The sequence below is a fragment of the Gymnoscopelus braueri genome, assembly GCF_963280865.1.
Source record: "Gymnoscopelus braueri genome assembly, chromosome: 2".
NCBI classification, from domain to species: Eukaryota; Metazoa; Chordata; class Actinopteri; order Myctophiformes; family Myctophidae; genus Gymnoscopelus; species Gymnoscopelus braueri.
Genome location: NC_137604.1, coordinates 36,377,186 through 36,398,349, shown reverse-complemented (window position 1 = coordinate 36,398,349; position 21,164 = coordinate 36,377,186). Strand labels below are relative to the sequence as shown.

The 21,164-nt window shown below is 41.1% G+C and overlaps 3 protein-coding genes across 3 annotated transcripts; 1 reads left to right on the top strand and 2 right to left on the bottom strand.

Moving 5' to 3' along the window:
* The first annotated feature begins 1,239 nt into the window (after positions 1-1,239).
* Positions 1,240-7,972, top strand: knop1 (lysine-rich nucleolar protein 1). Its single transcript, XM_080456793.1, has 7 exons — positions 1,240-1,295; positions 3,396-3,458; positions 3,663-3,731; positions 3,987-5,795; positions 5,932-6,003; positions 6,330-6,398; positions 6,969-7,972. The coding sequence occupies exons 4-7, from the start codon at positions 4,014-4,016 to the stop codon at positions 7,272-7,274; spliced, it is 2,229 nt and encodes a 742-aa protein (XP_080312919.1). The 5' UTR covers positions 1,240-1,295; positions 3,396-3,458; positions 3,663-3,731; positions 3,987-4,013; the 3' UTR covers positions 7,275-7,972.
* Positions 7,667-13,924, bottom strand: exosc1 (exosome component 1). The gene is made up of 8 exons (XM_080456802.1): positions 13,870-13,924; positions 12,006-12,121; positions 11,724-11,798; positions 11,218-11,306; positions 10,084-10,117; positions 9,931-9,981; positions 9,425-9,509; positions 7,667-8,769 (listed from the first exon to the last, which is right to left on the bottom strand). The coding sequence occupies exons 1-8, from the start codon at positions 13,895-13,897 to the stop codon at positions 8,663-8,665; spliced, it is 585 nt and encodes a 194-aa protein (XP_080312928.1). The 5' UTR covers positions 13,898-13,924; the 3' UTR covers positions 7,667-8,662.
* A 1,179-nt stretch (positions 13,925-15,103) lies between these two features.
* pgam1b (phosphoglycerate mutase 1b) lies at positions 15,104-20,766 on the bottom strand. Its single transcript, XM_080446649.1, has 4 exons — positions 20,353-20,766; positions 17,070-17,344; positions 16,310-16,490; positions 15,104-15,976 (listed from the first exon to the last, which is right to left on the bottom strand). Exons 1-4 carry the CDS (start codon positions 20,489-20,491, stop codon positions 15,807-15,809), a joined length of 765 nt encoding a protein of 254 aa, XP_080302775.1. The 5' UTR covers positions 20,492-20,766; the 3' UTR covers positions 15,104-15,806.
* Positions 20,767-21,164: the final 398 nt, after the last annotated feature.

Here is a 21,164-nt window from a genome sequence, read left to right as displayed (position 1 = left end):
TTGGGAACGCATGCCCCTCCGGTAATGCATTACCCGTTGTCAAGAGTACCCGTGGTCAGAATACTTGCATTATCATACTTGGAGGCCAGTTGAGTCTATGATATCAGTACTATGAAGTCATAATGATGCTATCAGGGATCTCCATATATGGGTATGAAGGTGACACAGACATACAGACAGATACAGAGATTTGTGGATTTATAGACATTTATGATCTGACTGACTTCGCAATTGACATATCACTCCCTCGGGTCCGCGGCAATAAGCATGCCAAGTTTGATGTCAATCGGTCAGATGGTTCTTGAGATATGCGGGGGACATAGACACAGAGATTCCATGCATTTATAAATAGATGAACACACACACACACACACACACACACACACACACACACACACACACACACACACACACACACACACACACACACACACACACACACACACACACACACACACACACACACACACACACACACACACACACTCTGTCTTTCTGTCTGTCTGTCTGTCTGTCTGTCTGTGTCCCTTTTATGCCCATATATGGAAATCCCTTATGTCATCAGTGTATGCCCAATATGGGCATGCCCATATATGGGCTTATCGGTCAGATAGTCACTATCTGATAGTGGTTCAATCTGGTCAACTGTCTGGAACTATCATGCTCAAGTTTAAACTTGAGAAATTGAATGGTCAGATGGGTCAACTTACCCTTTCAGCCACAGGACCAGATTTTCTTTTTCTTTTTTTGAGACGTCGTATTTTTCATGGCCCTTTGTCATAGATGCATATTGTTGTCAAATGACAGAAGACATCCTGAAAGGTAGATGTTTAGATTTTTACTTATCTCATTTTACCTTGACTAGAGCAGTGGTTCTCAACCTTTTCAGGTCGTGACCCCCAAAATAATCATATTTGAACTGGGGACCCCCCAGGGAGGGGACAAGCACTTGGAATGTAGGAGTTGAGGCATTAAATTTTGTTTGACTCGGTTCCACAGATAAATTGTTTTCTCTTTCTTATTCTATTTGACAATTTAACCAATGTTTGACCAGTTTTTATTGTATAGTTTGTTGATTACTTTAGATGCATTTTTTTTTTGGGCACTAAAAAGGTCTAAAACGTCCTTAAATTGTCACTACACTGTAATCTGGGGACCCACAGGGTGAGAACCAGAACCACTGGCCTAGAGGACAACGGTTACTATGGACGCTTTGCAAGTTGAACAGGAAAAACAGTAGACTACTTCCGGGTCAAGCGAGTAAACAGTAACACGCTTCCACGTGAATCGTCAAAGTGAGTTATCTTCTTGCATTACAAATGATCCAATGCATTTTATTCAATGTGTTTCAAAATACTAGCCAGACCGACAGACTGTTTTGCCCTACATGTGCACATTTTACCTTGTTCGTAGTGCCTGTCGCATGCAACTATCAGCTGTAAATAACGTGGCTAACGGCTAACATGGTTAACTAGCAGGGTGCTTAATGTAGGCAGATCATGTCTACTCTGCACAATGCATATTGCTATAGTTGTTAGTTGCACGGATTTACCCTAGCCTGGATCAAGACGATCATAGATGTATTTTATCGAGTCTTACTTTTACTTTCGTATCTACTACAGTCTTGGCGACCACCCCTCAGTGTGTCCTGCACTTTCACCAGTAAAGCCCGTACTTCTCCGTACATGTACAAAAGATATATATAAGGTGCTTACCCGGTTGCCCCAAATGTTAATTCGCGCTTCGGAGTCTTTGTGCAATGTATGTAGTCCGTATTTTTCAATAAAGAAGTGTTAATCCCGTCTGTGGCCGAACGCCATTCCTCCCCTCGTTTACTTCCCGTTTACATTGAGTGTAATTCCGGCTTTCACCGGATGCGCCCCGTCACTACCGCCCATTGAGGAATACAGGGAACTTCCGACAGAATCTGACACAGACGGAATTAAAACACTTCTTTATTGAAAAATACGGGCTTATACATTGCACAAAGACTCTGGACCGCTAGTTAACATTTGTGGCAACAGGGTAAGCACCTTATATATATTTTTTGTACATGTATAGAGAAGTGCAGGCTTTACTGGTGAAAGTGCAGGACGCTCTAAGGGGTGGTCGCCAAGACTATCGTTGATGAAAGTAAAAGTCAGACTCGATTAAATACATCTATGATAGTCTTGATCCAAGGCTAAGTTTACCCCAAAGTACACTCCTTGTACTCATGAAACAGGGTAAAGTTCAAGATGGAGCAGAAACATAATCCATTATTGAAGCTTTCAATGGTGCTATAGCCTAATAGTGCTGCCCGGGGCAGTGGTGGAAAAAGTACTCACTTATTTTACTTAAGTAAAAGTATCAATATTTCAATGTAGAAATATGCTGTTTCAAGTAAAAGTCCGAATGTACTTGTTGAGTAAAAGTACAAAAGTATTGGTATCAAAATGTACTCAAAGTACCAAAAGTCGAAAATACTCCTTATGCAGAATGCCCCATTTCACAAGTTTTCAAATGTATAAAATGCATAAAAATCTTTTGAAAATAGCCGATCTGCATGTTCATTCATTGCAGTCGCTTGTAGATAGGCTATTTTCGAATGGCCGAAATGTATATAGGGCTGAAGTGGTTATTGTATGTTTGGTAATATTAATCAAAATCTACAAAGTAACTAGAGTTGTCAAATAATTGTAGTGGAGTAAAGGTATAATATTTGCCTCTGAGATGTAGTGGAGTAGAAGTAAAAGTATAGAAAATTGTTAATACTCCAGTTAAGTAAAATATACCTCAAAATTGTACTCACTACGTGAGTAAATGTACTTAGTTACTTTACACCACTGTGCCCAAGTAAAGAGTGTAAGGTGTGCCAATTCTTACCCCCAAATATTTCCCATTGGTCCTGAAGACTGTGCACCTCTGCCCAGACTTCTCAGGTGCCCACTCTTCTGATTACCCTCATATGTGGTCCTAAGAGTTTTCCTCTAACTCGAATTACAGGTTGCGAGTGAGGATTCGGTTGAGTGGCAAGCTAGGACAACAAGATGACGCCATGCAGTATTGCATGACAATATCTGAAGTTTATTAAACTAGAGAATATAGGCCTATATAGGACTGAGCACATTGCGTGACCTGGAGATAAGAGTCATAAGAGAAGAACATAAAGTAACAGAGTATGGTAAAGTACACAATAGATTTAACATACTTCAACAACAGGTGCTTCTTGTATCATTGGGCATACAGTGTCCTGATAAAGCCATGGCAACAGAAGTATATCTGTGCTTAAACAGATGAGAGTGAATCAGTACAAACAGATAAAGTTTAATCACGTCAAGCCAAAAATGTACCATAATAGCTATTCTTAGTACTACTAATATAACAGACGCTGTTAAATTCATGTTTGATTTCAGACGGATTCCGAAGAGGACTTGATCTTTGTGCCAAAGAGACCTACATCATTTATCATTGACCAGGTACGTACCAGTTAAAATAGGGAGCCCTCTATCGGCTGTTTTTGTTTCAAGACTACACAAACAATTGAGGACAATTCTTATGATCTATTAGTTATATATTATAATCTATTTTAGCATGTGGAATATAACACGTAAGTATAGAAAGTGTAAATGTACTCCTATCATGGGTTTAGAGTTTTTGACACTGTTTCATATTTTATGCAGGAAAAGCGACTGGCTCTGCAGAAAGACATTGATCAGGAGTCTCAGCCCAGACAACCAGCCAAACATTGGGTTTGTTTCCTCTCTCGCTCTCTCTCTCTCTCTCTCTCTATTGTACTGCTACTTGTGAAGACCTTCAACCTAAATTCCAATTATAAACTTAACCCTAAAACAGACTATTGAAAAGTAATATAATTTTCCTATCCTTGTGGACGACATATGGTTCTCACAAAGACTGCAGCACACATGGTTTCTGCAGTCTTGATGACTATTTATCCATTCATTTAGCCCAATATTATTTTCTGCACTTTAATTATTTTCCAACAGGCATGCCAAAGGGTGGTTGCTTTGGAGATGAAAAAAGAGGTCGCTAACTCCGATGAACAGACTGGAAAGATGGAGAAGAAAGAGAAGCGAAGAAAAGCCACCCAGCCTGAGAGGGAAGTCATCTCTATCATTGAGGAGAGCAAAGAAGGAGTGAAGATGGAAAGAAAAAAAAAGAATGGCGTTGAGGAGATTTCAATCCAGGATAGAGGTGCTAAAACAGAGAAGAAAATGACACACAATGACACTGCAAATGATACCTATAACCACGATGTGAAGGACATTCATGGATTTGGTCAAGAAACCAGCAAAAAGACGAAAAAAGCATTGTCTGGAAAAAATGGTGCCAAAGTTGAGGCTGAGGAGAATGGAGGTAAAGTTGCACGCAGCTCTGTAAAGGAGGACATAGCTGAGGGAAAAAAGCTGAAAATGAAAAAGTCTGTACAGTCTGAACCTCCAGTGGAAAATATCAAGGTGGAGGATGGAGAAAAGGTGGGAGCAGAGGAGAAAGTCCAGAAGAAAGTGAAGAAGGGGCACGATGGACACAATGTCAAGGAAATGAACGGCATTGGTCAAGAAACCAGCAAAAAGAAGAAAAAATCGTCCAGCAAATATAGTGCCAAAGTTGAAGCTGAAGGTAACGGAGGTGAAGCTGTATGCAACTCTGTAAAGGAGGAAGGAAGTGAGGAGAAAGAACAGAGAAAAAAGCAGAAAATGAAAAACAAGTCTGTACAGTCTGAACCTCCAGTGGAAAATATCAAGGTGGAGGATGGAGAAAAAGTGGGAGCAGAGGAGGAAGTCTTGAAGAAAGCAAAGAAGAAGAAGAAGGGGCAGATTGTGGCTTCAGTCACATGCGCTGAAGGGACAGAGGAGCTGATGAAAGGCATGAAAAAGGGAAAGAAGAGAAGCTCTGCACTTGCAGAGCAAGACGGAGGTGAGGGGGTGAGCGCGAAAAAGAAAAAGATGGTGAAGAAGGAACTGGTTGAGGATGATGAGGGATTCATAATTCCCAAGGTTGAGATGGGAGCAGTTGAGGGGGAAACTGTGAAGAAGAAAAGAAGAAAAGCAACCAAGAAAAAGAGGATGAACAAGAAAGGTGATACACAGGAGGACCGCATCATTGAGGAGGTGAAGAGCGAGCAGAAGAGTAAGAAGAAAGGATTGAAAGAGAAGAGTGAGAAGAAGAAAGGACTGAAAGAGAACGGTGAGAAGAAGAAAGGACTGAAAGAGAAGAGTGAAAAGACAAATAAACCAAAAGACGAGAGTGAAAAGAAGAAAGGATCGAAAGAGAAGAGTGAAAAGAAGAAAGAACTGAAAGAGAAGAGTGAGAAGAAGAAAGGACTGAAAGAGAATGGTGAGAAGAAGAAAGGACTGAAAGAGAAGAGTGAAAAGACAAATGAACCAAAAGACGAGAGTGAAAAGAAGAAAGGATCGAAAGAGAAGAGTGAAAAGAAGAAAGGACTGAAAGAGAAGAAGCGGAAAGCCCCTGTGTGTGAGGAAGAACAGGAGGTGATCATAGTGGAAGAGGGGGAACCCAAGGAGAAAAGAAAGAAGAAGAGAGAGGCAGTTTTGTGCGTCATGGATGAAGAAGTGTTGGACCAGCCAACAGAGGTCAGTGTGGAAGGCCAGAGTGGAGAATTGCTCACCACTGTGGCAGGTGGCATGAAAGGCAAGAAGAAGGAGAGAAAGAACCCCTCTTGGGTAGAAATCAAGGTAGAGGAAGAAGCACAAGAGGGTGATGGGAAGAAGATACAGAACAAGAAAAATATCAAAGTGGAACCGTGTGACAGTGAAAAGCAGCAAGGCCAAGAGGTGAGTGCATAGGCTCAAAGGTCATCAGATTGTGTGTATGTATCAAGTTAACTTTTTCCTTTTGCTGTAAACCCTGCTTACATAAGTGCTAAATCATTAAAAAAGTATTGCCCCTTGTTGCTGTGTTGTGTCCCAGGTGGCCTCCCATACGGATGTGGTCTTTCTGTCAAAGAAGCGTGGAAATACAGATGAGGTGACCATCAACCAGGTAGATTTTTACATATGTCATTATCCTATAATGATATATGATAGTTTTTTTTGTTGTTGTTCTGACCGTGTTTCATCCTAGTCTGGTCCTGGAATTTTGTGAAGCCGGTGGACTTCTCTGAAATAATTATATGTACATGAACTTGGGTTGTATGCACTCAACACCTTGTACTCTATTTGAAAAAGTAAACAGTAAGTAATGGTTTACCTAAATACTGTATGTCCTTATAGCTAAAACAAGGGATATTTTATAGCAATTTTGTTTAACTAAATAATTGCTACCATGACGTTGTAAGTTGTAATTAACATAGTCCCTGTTTGATGTAGCAAAGACGATTGGCTCTACAGATGGAGGTTGACAAGGCATCTCAACCTCAAACACAACCCACATCTTCGGTCAGTCGATTAAAACATTTTTAAGCCTTGCAGGTGGAATGACAATATCTCTGCTGTCCGGCAGAAACCAGCTAACTCCAAAATGTTTTTTTCAGGAAATGACAAAAACAACACAAAAGTAGAGTTAGGAGGTTTTGTTCATCATTAATAAGAACAACTACCGGTAAATGGACCTCAAAGCTCACAATGAGGTTGGAGGTCAAAAGGGTGTGGAGCCTGGAGTCAACAAAACCAGCTAACTCCACCCCTCTTTGGTGGACTTACTGGTTTTGTCACATGCTTTTTAATACTTTGCATTGGCTCAATATTTTTTTAATCAACACACAGATGTAAAGGGTGTTCAATAGCACTGATTTATGGGAAAAAAATGCAAAAGCGGAAAAATTAGTTAGCTGGTTTCTGACGGACAGCAACGATATACGTGACTTGTATTTTTTCTGACTAACTGGAACTGTAATCAGTTTCCCTGAATATTCTAGTCTTTGTGAACATCTGGTTTTCACATCTAGCAACAATAGAAACTAATCTATACATAATTTCTAATATACATGTCTGTTTTTGTTCCAACAGGGCTTGGGCCAATGGGCTAGTGCTCAATTTGACAGCTCTAATCAGCAGCAGAAGTTCCTCCGGTTAATGGGCGGCTTCAAGAAAGGTGCCCAACCAGCGGGCTCAATAGCTGGGCGGGCAAATATGGCACTGGGTAAAGAGGCACAGGATAATTTGCAACAAGCACTCCAGGGAGAATTTGAACAAGCCCAATCACGACGCATGGACTTCAATAACAAGGGGTCAGGACTTGGGTTTACAGCACCGTCCAATAAGAAGTTCGCTATTGACGTTAATGCATGTCGATCTGTCCGCTTTGATGATTGAAAGGATCCTTACTTGAACAAATGGAACTTGAATTATGTTTGTGTAGATTTTAACTGTTTAAATGCTTTTGCAGTGAAAGGTTCCCACGCTCACTTATTTGCTCAATTCAGATGGATAATGAATGTACATTTCACAACTGAGATTCCCGTTTATAAATCTTGAGCATCATTGAATACCATGTACAGTTTTGCTGTGAAGTAATTGTAAACTCATTTTGTTCTATTAGTAAAGTCAACACAGACCTGAACAATGTAACTACTGTACAGTATTCTTGCCATTTTGGAAGCCAAACCATCATTTTTAAACAAAACATACTTTTTAATTGTTAAAGCCGACAGCACCCATGGCTTTGTTTTATCATGTATTTTTTTTTAATCTGGACAAAATTGAGATCACATTGATGGTTACTTTATTTCACTTTTGCACATGGAATGGAGAAAATGCAAATGTATAATGGTCAAAAATAGAAACAATTTTTCTGCTTGTTTCAGGATTTTGTACTCATTGGTCTTGGAAACATGCCGTCAAAAAGAAGGACATGTTTGACCATTGAATTTTGTCCTTTAACATGCCGATTTGATTGAACAAAAAGCTCATTTTAAAATTACATTCACCTATTGTAATAAAGTATGAGCCTCTCTACAGACATTCCTCATATTACCCATTTCAATTACTTAGAACTCAGGCACAGATGGGGGGGGAAAAAAACATGAAATGATTCCCTTGTCTGACAATTTCTACCATGTTTATCAAACCAACCACATGGCCCATGTTTGCCGTCTCGATGCCATAGCCCCCGAGCCCACAGCATTTCTATTCTTTCTGTAAACCACAGCAAGTTGCTGCCCATTGCACAAATTTGCCTAGTTTAAACATAAGGACTGGTCTTTAGACTTTTTATTCCTTAAAAAAAAAAAAAGGTTAACTGAGCCTTGTCCTATAATAACTTGATCTATTATGTAGTTAACCAACATGTATTGCTTATTCTAGCCCGCCAGCAAGCTGATAAGCTAATGTTAGTCAAATATTGCACCTGTGCTGGAAAATAAAACTTCATGTTCTCCTGCAGTATATTTAGCAACAGTTGCAAAATTCACTAATATTTCATGTCACTACAAGTATACCCAGAGACAATTTTACAAGGGCAGCAAGTATTAGAATGGAGGTATTTCTTCAGGCTGGCATGAGTAGATCTTAACATTTAGATTTTCTGGGGCTCAGGGGGTTGGCCTTTTTAAAGAGGTATTACAGGATGCTGCTAGCTCTATGCAAATGGCCCATGCATTAAGAACTGTATACAGAGTTATCAGCCTGATTGAGGATAGGATGAAGCTGTGTGTTCCGTGTGGAAGAGAGTTGCACCTCCCAGACTGCCTGCTGGAGACTTCTCATGCCTGCAGGTACTCTGGCTGTACCCGTGCTACCTTGCGATACTCTTTGGCATGTGTTCGTGGGCACTGCATCTCACACCAGCTGATGGGAACCATCTGGGCACCTGTTTTATAAGGCAAGGAGAAATGGGGACAGTTAAGAGTGAGAATAAAAGCTAAACATTTTAGACAGTCATTGGAAACTAGTTTATAATAGAACAATGTATGAATGTGACTTGTCTTGAGAATGATAGAATTCATGCACAATAGATTGACAAATGGAGCCCAGTTGTGTCTCCTTTAGACCCACAATTGACACAGAAAAAGTATGAACAGCAACTCTGATGCAGTCTTATGTCCTACCCAGGACTTGAACCACTTTTCAAGATGGAATTCCCACTACTTACAATACTACTTGTCAACCCACTACTTACAATACTACTTGTCAACCAGTAGTGTCCTACCTGCCACCAGGATCTACTGTATATTTCCCAATGAACGCATAGGGAGACCACCACCAACAACCACTGCCGAGGTGCTAGCTTTTTTTTCATACGTTTTCTTAACATACTCACTTAACCCTACCGTACAGATTGGTTAAATAAAAGAAATGTATTCATTAAAATAGGTTCAGATTTTAATCACTACATTTGCCAAAACCTAAAACAAATTTTTGCCTGCACTGTTGCTCTTGTACCACCGGGTGGTGGTAATGCGTTGCTGCAACAATTCCCTCTGTGTATATGTGACAGATTTGAGAAAAAAGGCAACATGTCCTACCTGCTTCACTGTGGGCAATGACCACTCCCAGTTCATTCTCTGCTGTAGTCAACAGGTAGTTCGACTGCACATCCCCCAAAGATATCTGGGTGAGGTCAAGGTTCAGCAACATGCAGGCCATAAACAAAAGACATCCTACAGAAACAAATAACACTGCAATATGGTTTGACTCTTAACTCATTCAGTGCCTGACTTATTTCTGGCAGTTTGGCTCTGAGTGCCAGAGCCAAAAATACATTGTAAAAAAAATTTGCTTAGGGAGCGATACAGCCTTTTTCAGTAAGATGTCAAACAAGAAGTGAATGGAGCAGCAAATCTTCAAATCATGATATCTTGGGTTCTGAACATATATATATATATTTTATTTTTTTTAGATTTTTTTTTTCATGACATCAGCGACATCATTGGCACCCTGGGCTTATAAAAAAACGTGACGTCGGTGACGTCAATGGCACTGAATGAGTTAAAATGTATCTGTCATTGACCCAGGAGCATATAAAGGATACCACTTTAGCCAGTACGATGTCCCCTGGTCGAAAGCTTTTGTATGTTTCAACCTAAAAAAAGACAATGGCAAAATCCTCAAAGAAATACATTCAGAAGTAGTTGACAGTAATCAACTGAATGATGTGAATGACTGAGCAATTCAGATACAGTACCTTGTCTTTCTCTGTGGCCCGTACATCTTCTTTCCTAAAGAGTCAGAGTAAAGCTTAGTTTGAATAAAGATACAAACTAAAATTATTCTGTTGCAATACCACAGACCTAGAAGTCTGTATAAAATAGAGCAGCATTAATCAATGAAGGCAAATGTGTTAATATCAGTGGGCATATACGCCAACAAGAAAAGTAGAAAATGAAAATTAAGCCTCATTTCGCACATGCACTGCAATATGGAATTTCAAAAAGGTGGGGCTGTCTATATGAACACACGTGAATTTAAGCGGATGCCCCACCTCCCTCCACTTAAGTTGTCTTTGCAGTCGCGTAAAATTGTCCTACTGAAAGTCAAATCGTGTGTAGTTCCAGGCACTATATATAGCATTCAGAGATTGTGGAATAGTTGTCTGGCTACGCGAGACTAGGCCTACTATGGTAGGAAAGATGTGTCGTTTGTGTTTTGCATGGGTGCATCAATGGGAGACCGCATGTAGAGCAATTCAATTAATCTATCATGTTCTGTGGAGAGAAAAAAATGATTGCATTAAATCAGGGGTTCTCAAACTTCTTTATACCACGACCCCATATTATGAGGGAAAGTTTTTGGCGACCCCATGTGTAGTTGCCGTCCCGTTCACGTTGGTCGCGACAACCTCACTTTTTCTCTCTTTTTTTTACCGTTTGACAAAAAAAAATCTTCTTTTGGTTGCCAATGCGCAACCCCAACGGCACCTTCCCATGACCCCACTTTGGGTCACGACCCATAGTTTGAGAACCGCTGCATTAGATCCTTGCATGTATCTCACACGGTTATATTTAAATGCGAGTAGCTAACGTGTGTGTCTACTACCCAGACACAGGCCCTCACCTTAAACAAACTATTTACATTGTGTGTGAACGCATCTGTGCTATATGTGTTAAAGGATAACACAGGACAATATCCCGACCTGATTCCCTGGACAGGGTTTATGTGTGAAAACTATTTTATTGATTGATACAAAGAAAGGAAAGAATCAATCACAACTCCAAAGACACATCTCAACAGAGTAAATTCAGCAGCTGATCCTGCGGCAAGAAGAGATGGGCAGTGTAAACAAATAATGGGCTCTGAATCTGATGTGATTTGTGGTTACCTGACAGTGCCTCTGAAGCGGTCCTTCAGTGGTGTGGAGCCTACATAAAGGATATGAACCTTGGCAAACCTGGGGTTAATGCTGGTCACCTGCACAAGCAAAAGAGGACAGAGGCTCAACACTCACACATCCTTTCCAATGTAGAGGATGTTCAATTTATGCTTCCTTGAAGGGTGGGTTACAGTAAGTTGATCATCTGTCAAGGAACAATCTGAATATGTAGATTCCAGAGATGTTTAACTTTTTTACAAAGTGCGACGGCACATTCTGAAACAATTATGTTTAAAAGTTCTGCAAAATGTGTGAATGGCAATTTGTCAGGCCCAGATATTGGCCCATTCTGAAAATCATGCCGAAACAGTAGGTTCCTTGGGCACCATTTGCCTTAACTTGCATAACTTGGAAACGATTACGGTTAAAATGATAACCAGTTAACAGTGAGTACGTTGAATTTGGCTTCAAGGAATGGGCGTATTACAGTTTGTGCATGAATACATTACCCATACCTTACAGGTGACTATTGCTCCAACATCTGGCAGTAGTTGTGTTTCTGTTTCCCTCACCACTGAGATCACTGGTAACTGTGCAGGGACAAAGAGAAAAACAAGACTTGTACACACAGATGCATAAAACCTGTTCAGATCATATGCCTCCAAAACATGGCTATGCATATTTTCACCGGGAGGCACACACCCCCAAAGTTGCACAATACTTTCTCCCAACACATTTCATTACAGTTTGACACCCTAGTTAACCCCCCATTCCTGAACACACATTCCACCACACACCTCCTCTCCTTCGTTTTTCCTCAGCACGTATCCTGCTAGTGAAGAATAGATGTAGCCGTGTCGAAGGTACACGCCTGTGCCGGGTATGCAGTCCTCTGCGCTGCATAGCTTGTCACCTATACAGACAGACAAGGGAAGGGGGTGGGAGTACAAAGGGGAAGACAGATTGAGGGGAGATGGTAGATTTCTCACTATGACAACATACTAGTATTTTGTAGAAAAGAGAGAGAAAGGAGCGCATCTGTTTGGCTGGAGTAAAAATCCCCAAGTTGCAAGGTGCTCTTTGGTACAACTGGGTGGCAAAATTGATGCAAAAAAAAGGTTGAGACCAAGGCACTCTTGTGAAAAAGTTAAAGCCTTTAAAGACTATTAAAGGCTTTTTTACTTTTCCACAAGAGTGCCTTGGTCTCATCCTTTTTTTGCATAAGTTTTTTTCTTGGCATTATTTGTGGGGATATTTTAATTTTCCATTCTTCACTGTATGTGTGTGTCTTTGTGTATGATGATTTTTATTTATTTATTTATAGATTGCTGTAACCTTCCCGTATTATGTAATGCCACTTCTCAAGTCCCTGGAGGGTTTTTGTCATTCTCCTTCGCATTCACTTACAAGTTGTATGTGTTCTTTAATTTATTATTATCATTGTTTGATATGTGGAAAATCTGGAAATACATTAATCAATTAAGATGCAAACAAACTTCCTGACTGGTTGTTGCAGTAGCACGTAATATTAAAGATTCTAATGCACTATGCAAGTTTTGTCTATACCATTACTTAGTTCAGCCTAGATCTGACCCGTTTGTTTGCTTTAGAACTGTTATTAAAATAACTGTTAAAGCTGAACTTGTTCAGGTAATTATGCCTAAAATATCATGTAGAAAACCATAGTTGTACAGTAACAGTACAGTACATCACATGACTAGATACAAGAATTAAGGGCATGTTTATACGAGGACAGAGACCCACACCCTTTTCCAAATTCCTTTACCCCACCTTGTTCTTGACATTTTCATGTGCTGAACAGTGAACAGATCTTTGGGAGCAATATTACTCATACCGGATTACTCATACCGGATCAAGTAGTGATTTCATCTGTACTAGTGATGAGACAGGATTGCATGCCTCCATTTCTGGACACTACGGTTATAACTGGGGTTAAATTATATTATATATGATGTAATGATAATAAGTGTTGATATAGCTCTGATCTGCACACATGGCACCACTTACAACAAGTATGCGTGGACTACTTTACTTCAGTGAACGATCATTACAACTTGATGCTGGGAGTATCATTGCTCTTTATCAAGAAAACTATTTGCTAGACCACAAATCAGGGAAATCTCCCGTCTTTAAAGGGCAAAGAGCGAAACCAAACAACAGAAGGATGAAGCAACTCAGTTTGCCCAAGGCGATGGGCAGGGCACGTCAAAACTACAAGCTCTTATATACCTCGGTGGAAAGTAAAAGTCAACAAGTAGCGCAGCAAATTATTAGCATTCTCTACCGTCTCAAATTCATATTTCCGTATCGTGAAATAATGCAACAAACGCCTCGAAACACACACCACACGCATTAGAAGGGATTGAAGTTGTTTTAGCACAACACCCACACTTGTCTCGTAAACACATGGCAGCTAGCATAAGCTATATACGATAGCTCCGAGTGAGGCTCCTCCAAACGGGGCTAAAGCTAGTAGTGCTAGCCTAATACTACAAGTAGACTGTGGTAACGATTTGAGCAGCACAGCATGTGTATTCCACATGAATGACCCCTGACACGCGTCAACAGCCCCCAAAACATCCATCAGCTTTGGTATCTAGGTATTATTGAAGATATTAAGTACATTATAGTGAGACTCACCAGGAACACACAGCTTCATGGGCGACATGTTTTCAAGAAGAGCAGAGCTGAAGGCAATTGGTTGGAATGACGTTTCCAAGTCGTTTTTTGATTGGCCATCCATTCACACGCTGGAATATTGACGTCACGTCCATTACGCAATGTTTGTTCTTGTTCAGACATGACCAAACCATAACCATCTTCTTTGATTAAAAAACATTACGAGAGACAAGTGCTGCCGGTGTTGTTTGTTGTTAATTAAGTGTTAAATATCTGTATTACAATAGCAGTCTCCCCATCTCTCCAGCTCTTTAGTAATTAGAAAATACAATTTCAGGTTGGGATACTAATTTTATCCAGTCAGGAGAAAGAATTCATACAGGATAAACAAATTGGAAGTGATGGGGGGGGGGGGGGGGGGAGATACAATTGGAACTATTCCATTAAATCGAAGCTAAGCAGTGTGGGGTTCTCTCTCGATAAAACTGGTATCCCGACCTGAAAATGTATGTTCTATTCATCAAAGAACTGGAGACTAGGGGAGACCCCTGATACTGAAAAACAATGAATACTATTGGAATATAGTTTTAACTATTTAACAAACAAAAATGCATAGCTTCGAATTCAATGGATCATACATTAAAGGTCCTTGCACACTGGTGCGTCTTTTCGTTGCGTTTTTTTTTTTTTCATTGTTTTTTCAATTTATTTCATTGTTGTAAAAAAAACGCAACGAAAAGACGCACCAGTGTGCAAGGACCTTAATTCAGAAAGGTTCAAAGCAGCGCTGGTTAATTATATATACCTGCTCGTTTTAATTGCAGCAATATTTGGGTAATATTACTTAGTAATTTGTAACTATTACTTTAACCACTTAAACCCTCACCCTCTATTCTTAAAGTAAAACTGAGTTACAACTCTACTTGGATCACATTTTTCCATATACACCAAATGTCTTTTGGTGTATATAAAATATAAATAGGCCATCTCACAACGCATCATGTTGTGACACGTTGTGAGCTTGCTGGGGTTCAAGTGATTATGTGCTTTATTATTACAACTGCAACTACAACTTCTACTATGATTGCATTTCAACATGATTCACCAGTTGTAGTCATCCAAGCCTGTGATAGTAAATATAATAATTATATAATTAATCATCATAACTGCAGTGCACTAAAGCTGGTTTCATGTTGGCAGAAACAGAGTAAGGTTTGCTGAAGACGCAATGTGCAAAGAAAAGACATTAAAGAAATAAGGATTCTATGGCTCATATTTATTCATTTTCACACACGCTACAGCAGACAGAAATCAGCAGTGCAGAGCAGGTCAATTTGCCCTTTTAACAATAGCCAGCATTGCCTTGATTTCAATGATCCCACCAAAGCTTTAAAGAGGTGTAAAACAATATGTTAGTCTATAAATTAATAAAGTGTGGCTTTGCAAGTGACAGGAAAGAGTTATCAATTCCTTTTTGGAATGTGCAGGCTAGGTTTTCAGTGCACCAGACTACATAGTTTTACATACAATGTCAAGCAGCACCTCTCCTTCTATGCCAGTCAAATAAATATTGTGGTGTGCAAACCGAAAGGGGTGGGGGCGGGGGCTTGTGCTGGCTGTTACCTCTCCCACTTGCTGGTCCCTAATATGTACTTTGGTTGGTTGTTTAATAGTGGTATAATTTACAGCTCTCATTTACTGCCTCAATATGTCACAAAAGTCTACACCAATCAAATCAAACATGAAATATAACAATCTACATCATCGCATGTCTGTGTGAAAACTGGGTATGGTGACTTAGGTGCAAAAGCGTGTTGTGTGTGGAGTATATGTATGCGTGTATACAGTATGTGTGTCATGACTCATAATGACCATTTTCTTTTAAACTTAATAATGGAACAGCACACGTGACAGTGATCCCGCAATAACCCCTCCAGCCCACCTAGGGGGCAATGCGCCTATTTCTTGGCCTTCCCCTGGGCAGCAACAGCCGCCATAGCCTTCTGGACGGTCTCCTCATCTCCCAGGAATTGCATGGGTCCCAGAGGCTTCAGGTTCTTGTCCAGCTCATACATGATGGGAATGCCTGTTGGCAGGTTCAGTTCCATGATGGCCTCCTCTGACATACCTAGAAGCCAATCAGAAACATGTAGTTACTGACATGTAATAAAGAAAGACCATACAAAAATCATACTTTTAGAGCATATCCGTGGTCATAATGGATAGCTGGTCTTTAAATGTACTTATTGCCATGAATCTACTAAAGACTTTACCCGTTGTGCACCGGTGTCAGCCATCGTAAATAGTCAATCAAGCTCACAACAACGCCAATCAACAACCTCAGCTTGAGAACAAATCTGAGCTTGTAGATTGGTTCTTTTTGGTGAGCGACACGATGCACAATGAAGTATAAATCAGGACATAAGTTTCCCCTCACTCCAGTATTATTTTTTGACCCTACCCTCAAGGTGCTTGACGATGCCACGGAGACTGTTGCCATGGGCAGCGATCAGAACTCTCTTGCCGTCTTTGATCTGAGGGACGATCTCGTCGTTCCAGAATGGCAGTGCCCGGGCGATGGTGTCCTTTAGACTCTCGCAAGATGGAAGTTGGTCATCTGCCAGGTCGCCATATCGACGGTCCTAACATACAACCCAGATTCAACTTTATTGTCACTTCACAGGTTTACAGGTGTAAAGAGTTGGTGACATTTTTTAATCGCACAAGCTCCCAACATTAGCATTTTGAAGAAAAGCAGAAAGAAAGAGAGGAAAACAACACAACAAGTCAGATAGGTCAAATATTCCTAATGTCAAATATACAGTATAAATAAATTGGCATGGTTAAAACGAGCAATACAATTTGGCTGTTAAATTGCAGCAGATAGAATAACAGTCTCTTGTGCGTAGTTAAAAATAGCAATAAGATTTGGCTGAAATGCTTCCAGTGTAATTGGATAAAAATTGCAGCAGGTGTGTAATAGCAGCAGAATAGATTCATAGTCTCTGATGCAGGTGGGACTAGTGTGTTAATTCTGCAAATTCTGTAGAAATATGTGAACATGTTTGTGCAAGTAAAAATTATTGTGATTGAAGCTGTGGGGCATGGCTACACGCCAGACTAGTTTAGCAGCAGTAGTGAGGTCTGATGGAATAAACTGTCAATGTTAATGAGAGAAGATAGAAAGAAATGGAGAGCGAGGGAGAAGCAGTGAAAATCACCTTGCTTATATTGTTATAGAAGTCATGCTGCTCATCCATGGGTGGGGGTGGGGTGTCGAAGGATCGCCTCCAGATCTTGACCTGGGCCTCTCCGTGCTTGGCTGCCGTCTCTGCCTTATTTAGCCCAGTCAAGCCACCGTAGTGGCGCTCATTGAGGCGCCAGGTCCGGTGGACAGGCAGCCACATCTGGTCAATGCCCTCCAGAACAAGCCACAGTGTCCGAATGGCCCGCTTGAGGACAGAAGTATAGCAGACGTCGAATTCATAGCCAGCATCTATTGTAAGAGAAAGGAAATGTATAGACTATAAATTTGCATGTAAATACTGAAAGGAAAAAGTATGAATGTGTGTTAGATCTTCACCTTTCCAATTCAAACATTTACGGCAGTTGCACGGATATACACAGACTCCTCTATGTTGTCCTCTAAAGTTTCAACCCTCCACAATGCATTTTCATAAACAGTAGTACTACTCGTGGGTTATAGAGCAGATAGCCCTGTATATTAGTTTTGTACAGACTTGTCAGAAAGGAGCACTAGTGAATGAAGACTGTGTTTTTTTTTCATAAAGGGTGTGCCAAGTGTATAAGCGCAGCCTTCCATGGAAGATTATATTTCAGGCATGTGAAAAGCCAACGTGAGTTCGTGTCCATACAAAAGGTGAGTTGAGTGATATGGAAGCCTGTTTCGAAAACTGCCTTGCCATTTCCAAAATAATCTACCCCATGAGTAATGCAATTCAGTACAGCAAACAATAATAATCTATATTGATAAGGAAGGCAGCTTTTTAGTGCCAGGGTTGCCGTTAATGTATTATTCTTGTTCAATATTTCAAAATGAATATTTCACACAATCAGTTATGTGGATGTGTTAACCCTCCGAACAGTTGTAGTCCTGTCCTCCTGGCATGTCTCAGAATGTAGCATGTATCCAACATTTTCAGTTCACATAAAGACAGCTAAACTAAGCCTATTTTATACTTTGTCGTACGACTGTGTTGCTTGCCAAAAATAACTGACTGTCAAGAAAAAAAAAGCTACCGGTACTCATTTGTATGTAGGGTGGCATTTCTTCCTTGACCTAGGGGGAATGTGCATGCCAAGTTTCACGGCAATCGCACGCTGTGTTCATGATTTGAGGCATTTTGTTCAAAACGGACCACTCCTGCAAACTTTGGAAGCCACTCTTAGGAAGCCATATATCAGGATAGAATATGAAAAATCGGACAGATCCGTCTTCATCACATGACTATCTGGACAAAATCTGTAGGAATAATATCAAAAGAAAAAGCGCTAGAACAGCCCGATCTGAAAAGTTCTGGGCAGAGGTTCTGCTCTGGCATCCAGGGAGTGTGTGTGCACATCGGGCCAACGGGCCAACGGTGCCGGAGATTAGCTGTTCACAGACGGAGACACGGACGGACACACACCGACGGACGGACAGGGGGCAAAACATAGTCTCGGCCACGCCTTCGGCCTGGCGGAGACAATTAGGCTAAACACTGTGCTGAATTCATATTGTAGGCCAGGGATGGATTTGAGGAATGAACAGTGTCAATTCAAGCTACAGTAGCATGTTTCACATCCATGATCATGATCATTTTACAACAGGCCTCCTGCTGGTTGGCCCATTTTTGCTTTTGAAGGGAAAGAATTCCACAGCAGCACACTATCACAAATTCATGTGCATGTTCACACATGCAGATGTGTGCACAATGCACATACACTGCGCATGCTTTTATGCATGCACACAGTAGTGGATGCATTTCAATTTTGCTCCCTCATGTGTTCCTGGTAAATCAGAGGTGCACATTTATTTATTTTTTATATGGGGAGTGACATGCAGCAAAGACCGTTGGGATCGGGACTCAAACCCACGACACGCTGTCAGGCTACTTTGGAGCGCAGGCTACGCAAGCGGTCCAGGCCTCAGAGGTGCACATTTAATTTTCATCTTAACATAACCAGCAATGACCAAACTATGACTCACAATTTTTAGGTTGGAAACATTCAATCATTTCACAGAGGAGATTGTGTGCACATCTTGTACCTGTATTTAGGTCAGGTGCTGGACATCAAGAAGAAGGTAAAACATCCGCACACTGGTTTAGAGCTCCCAAAACGTATTTTATTAAATGCCGCAATGTTTCGAACATATAGGTCTTCATCAGGCAAATTTGTTTCAAACCAGTGTGCAGATGTTTTCCCTTCTTCTCCAAGCATTCAATCATTGCCATCAGTTAAATAAATCAGGTGTGAGAGGATGCCGAGTTGCTGACTCACTGTGGATCACAAAGCTAGAATAAATTCTGCCACTAGAGCACAATGGACAAAGTTGTGTTCCTGCTCCATTCTCCTCTGGGCCTGGCCTGGGATTGCTGTACTGCTTCCGTTACTACTAGTATAATTAAGAGACAGTAGGTGCACCTCCTCATCTCCCTTTTATTATTTTAGTCATGATGGACAAAACCCAAGTAGCTGACTAGTTTGACAGCTGACTATACAATTACTAGTCATATATATGCTCCAATAAATGCATATGCATATAATATGACAGATTTGACCAGATATTCCAAATACAATTTAAAACTGTAGCAGCTGAACTGAGCTGAACACTTTCTGGGAGTGAGTGAAGTAGGGAATGTGTGGGTGAGGGGAAGTGATTCATTAAACAGACAGGAGGAGAGAGAAAAGGTATGAATGTGATGTGACAAGGTGGTAGCCTCAAGCAACTCTTCAGTCTTCAGATGCTATTTTTGCTATCTGGTTCTGGCATCTAACAAGGTGGATGATACAATACAAACAGTGCCAGTTGGGGTCGAAACACCTAAATGGATATGCTTGATACAAGACTGTCATCATCATTATGACCAATGACAGTCTTGAAGACTCTTGATCCAAGGCTACTGAATGGATGTTAATTCAAAAACGAGTTATGCTGCCTTTTCTACATGATCTGAGAGGACAGGACAAGAAAGAAAATGGCTCATCGATGGCATGGCCATTCAACAGAATCTTAATAACATACCACTAGCCACATCCTAAACCCAAATAATGCTCACTCAGCTTGTCGCAGTGGCCTGACAATCTGTCGCCCTGACTCGCCCATACATGCTAGTTGCGTAACCATTGCAGTGGAGTGAGTGGACAGTGGAGTGGATGGATACAACATATTATAATCCAACCACCACCACACCGGGTCCGGGAGAAAGCCAGATTAGGCCGCATGATGATTTATCAGCTTGTCTGTGATCATAAACAAACATGTGCTTCCAATTATAATACCTTTCAAGGCCTGTCCTCCCCTCTTCGCCTCTTCCGTCCCGGTCTCACTGAGATCTGCGTCGAACCATCCGCAGAAGCGGTTCTCCTGGTTCCAGACGCTCTCTCCATGGCGGATCAGAACCAGTTTGTACGCGGCCATCCTCTCACCGATGTCCTCTGCGCTGCTGCTGTGTTGTTTCCGGGAATGGAAAGGTGACCGACTTCTCTGAAAATGCGGCGAAAATGTCCGCAAATGTGTCTTGACGCCGACCTCGTAGCCCAACAAACGGCTACAGAGAAGAACCTGCCGGGGTATGTTGTTCAATGTGATGATGCCACTGATGATGATGGTGGCTACCGGGTTTATGAGAGTTCGGTCGAGTGAACTTGGCAGCTGAGCTGACACGACCGTGGAGTGGAGCTGTCTTCCTGCTGGTGTCCACCAATCACAGAGCGAACAGCTAGCTTCAGGAGAGAGGAGAGGAGGGAGGAGGAGGAGGAGGAGGAGGAAGAGGAAGAGGATGCATCACACAGCTGCACGTCCACGGTGCAGAGCCCTGCCTGAGGCAACACATCCTGTCGTTTGCATCACTGTACTGTAGTTGTACAATGTACACCATTTATTGCACGGATGTGAATGTGTTAAAAAAAGAATTTAAGAAATTGTGTAATACACATATTATTTTAGTCAAGAGAGGCAAACGAATGCGTCACTTTACTGCATACTGCACCATCACGCACCAGAAGAATGATGCTAATATGTAGAAACAAGAAATCAATGATGCAGATTACACTATTGTGCTGAATAGCTAAAAGTCAAATGTAGGGCTTGT

Coding starts and splice junctions, on each gene's coding strand:
- knop1 (XM_080456793.1), top strand. CDS start 4,014: ATGAAAAAAGAGGTCGCTAACTCCGATGAACAGACTGGAAAGATGGAG. Junction 5,796..5,931: donor AAAAGCAGCAAGGCCAAGAG/GTGAGTGCATAG, acceptor GTTGTGTCCCAG/GTGGCCTCCCATACGGATGT. Junction 6,004..6,329: donor ATGAGGTGACCATCAACCAG/GTAGATTTTTAC, acceptor TGTTTGATGTAG/CAAAGACGATTGGCTCTACA.
- exosc1 (XM_080456802.1), bottom strand. CDS start 13,897: ATGTCGCCCATGAAGCTGTGTGTTCCTG. Junction 9,510..9,930: donor ACATCGTACTGGCTAAAGTG/GTATCCTTTATA, acceptor GACCTCACCCAG/ATATCTTTGGGGGATGTGCA. Junction 8,770..9,424: donor CATTGCCCACAGTGAAGCAG/GTAGGACATGTT, acceptor CTTATAAAACAG/GTGCCCAGATGGTTCCCATC.
- pgam1b (XM_080446649.1), bottom strand. CDS start 20,491: ATGGCCGCGTACAAACTGGTTCTGATCCGCCATGGAGAGAGCGTCTGG. Junction 17,345..20,352: donor GGGAGGACAGGCCTTGAAAG/GTATTATAATTG, acceptor CTCTTACAATAG/ATGCTGGCTATGAATTCGAC. Junction 15,977..16,309: donor CATCGTCAAGCACCTTGAGG/GTAGGGTCAAAA, acceptor ATTGGCTTCTAG/GTATGTCAGAGGAGGCCATC.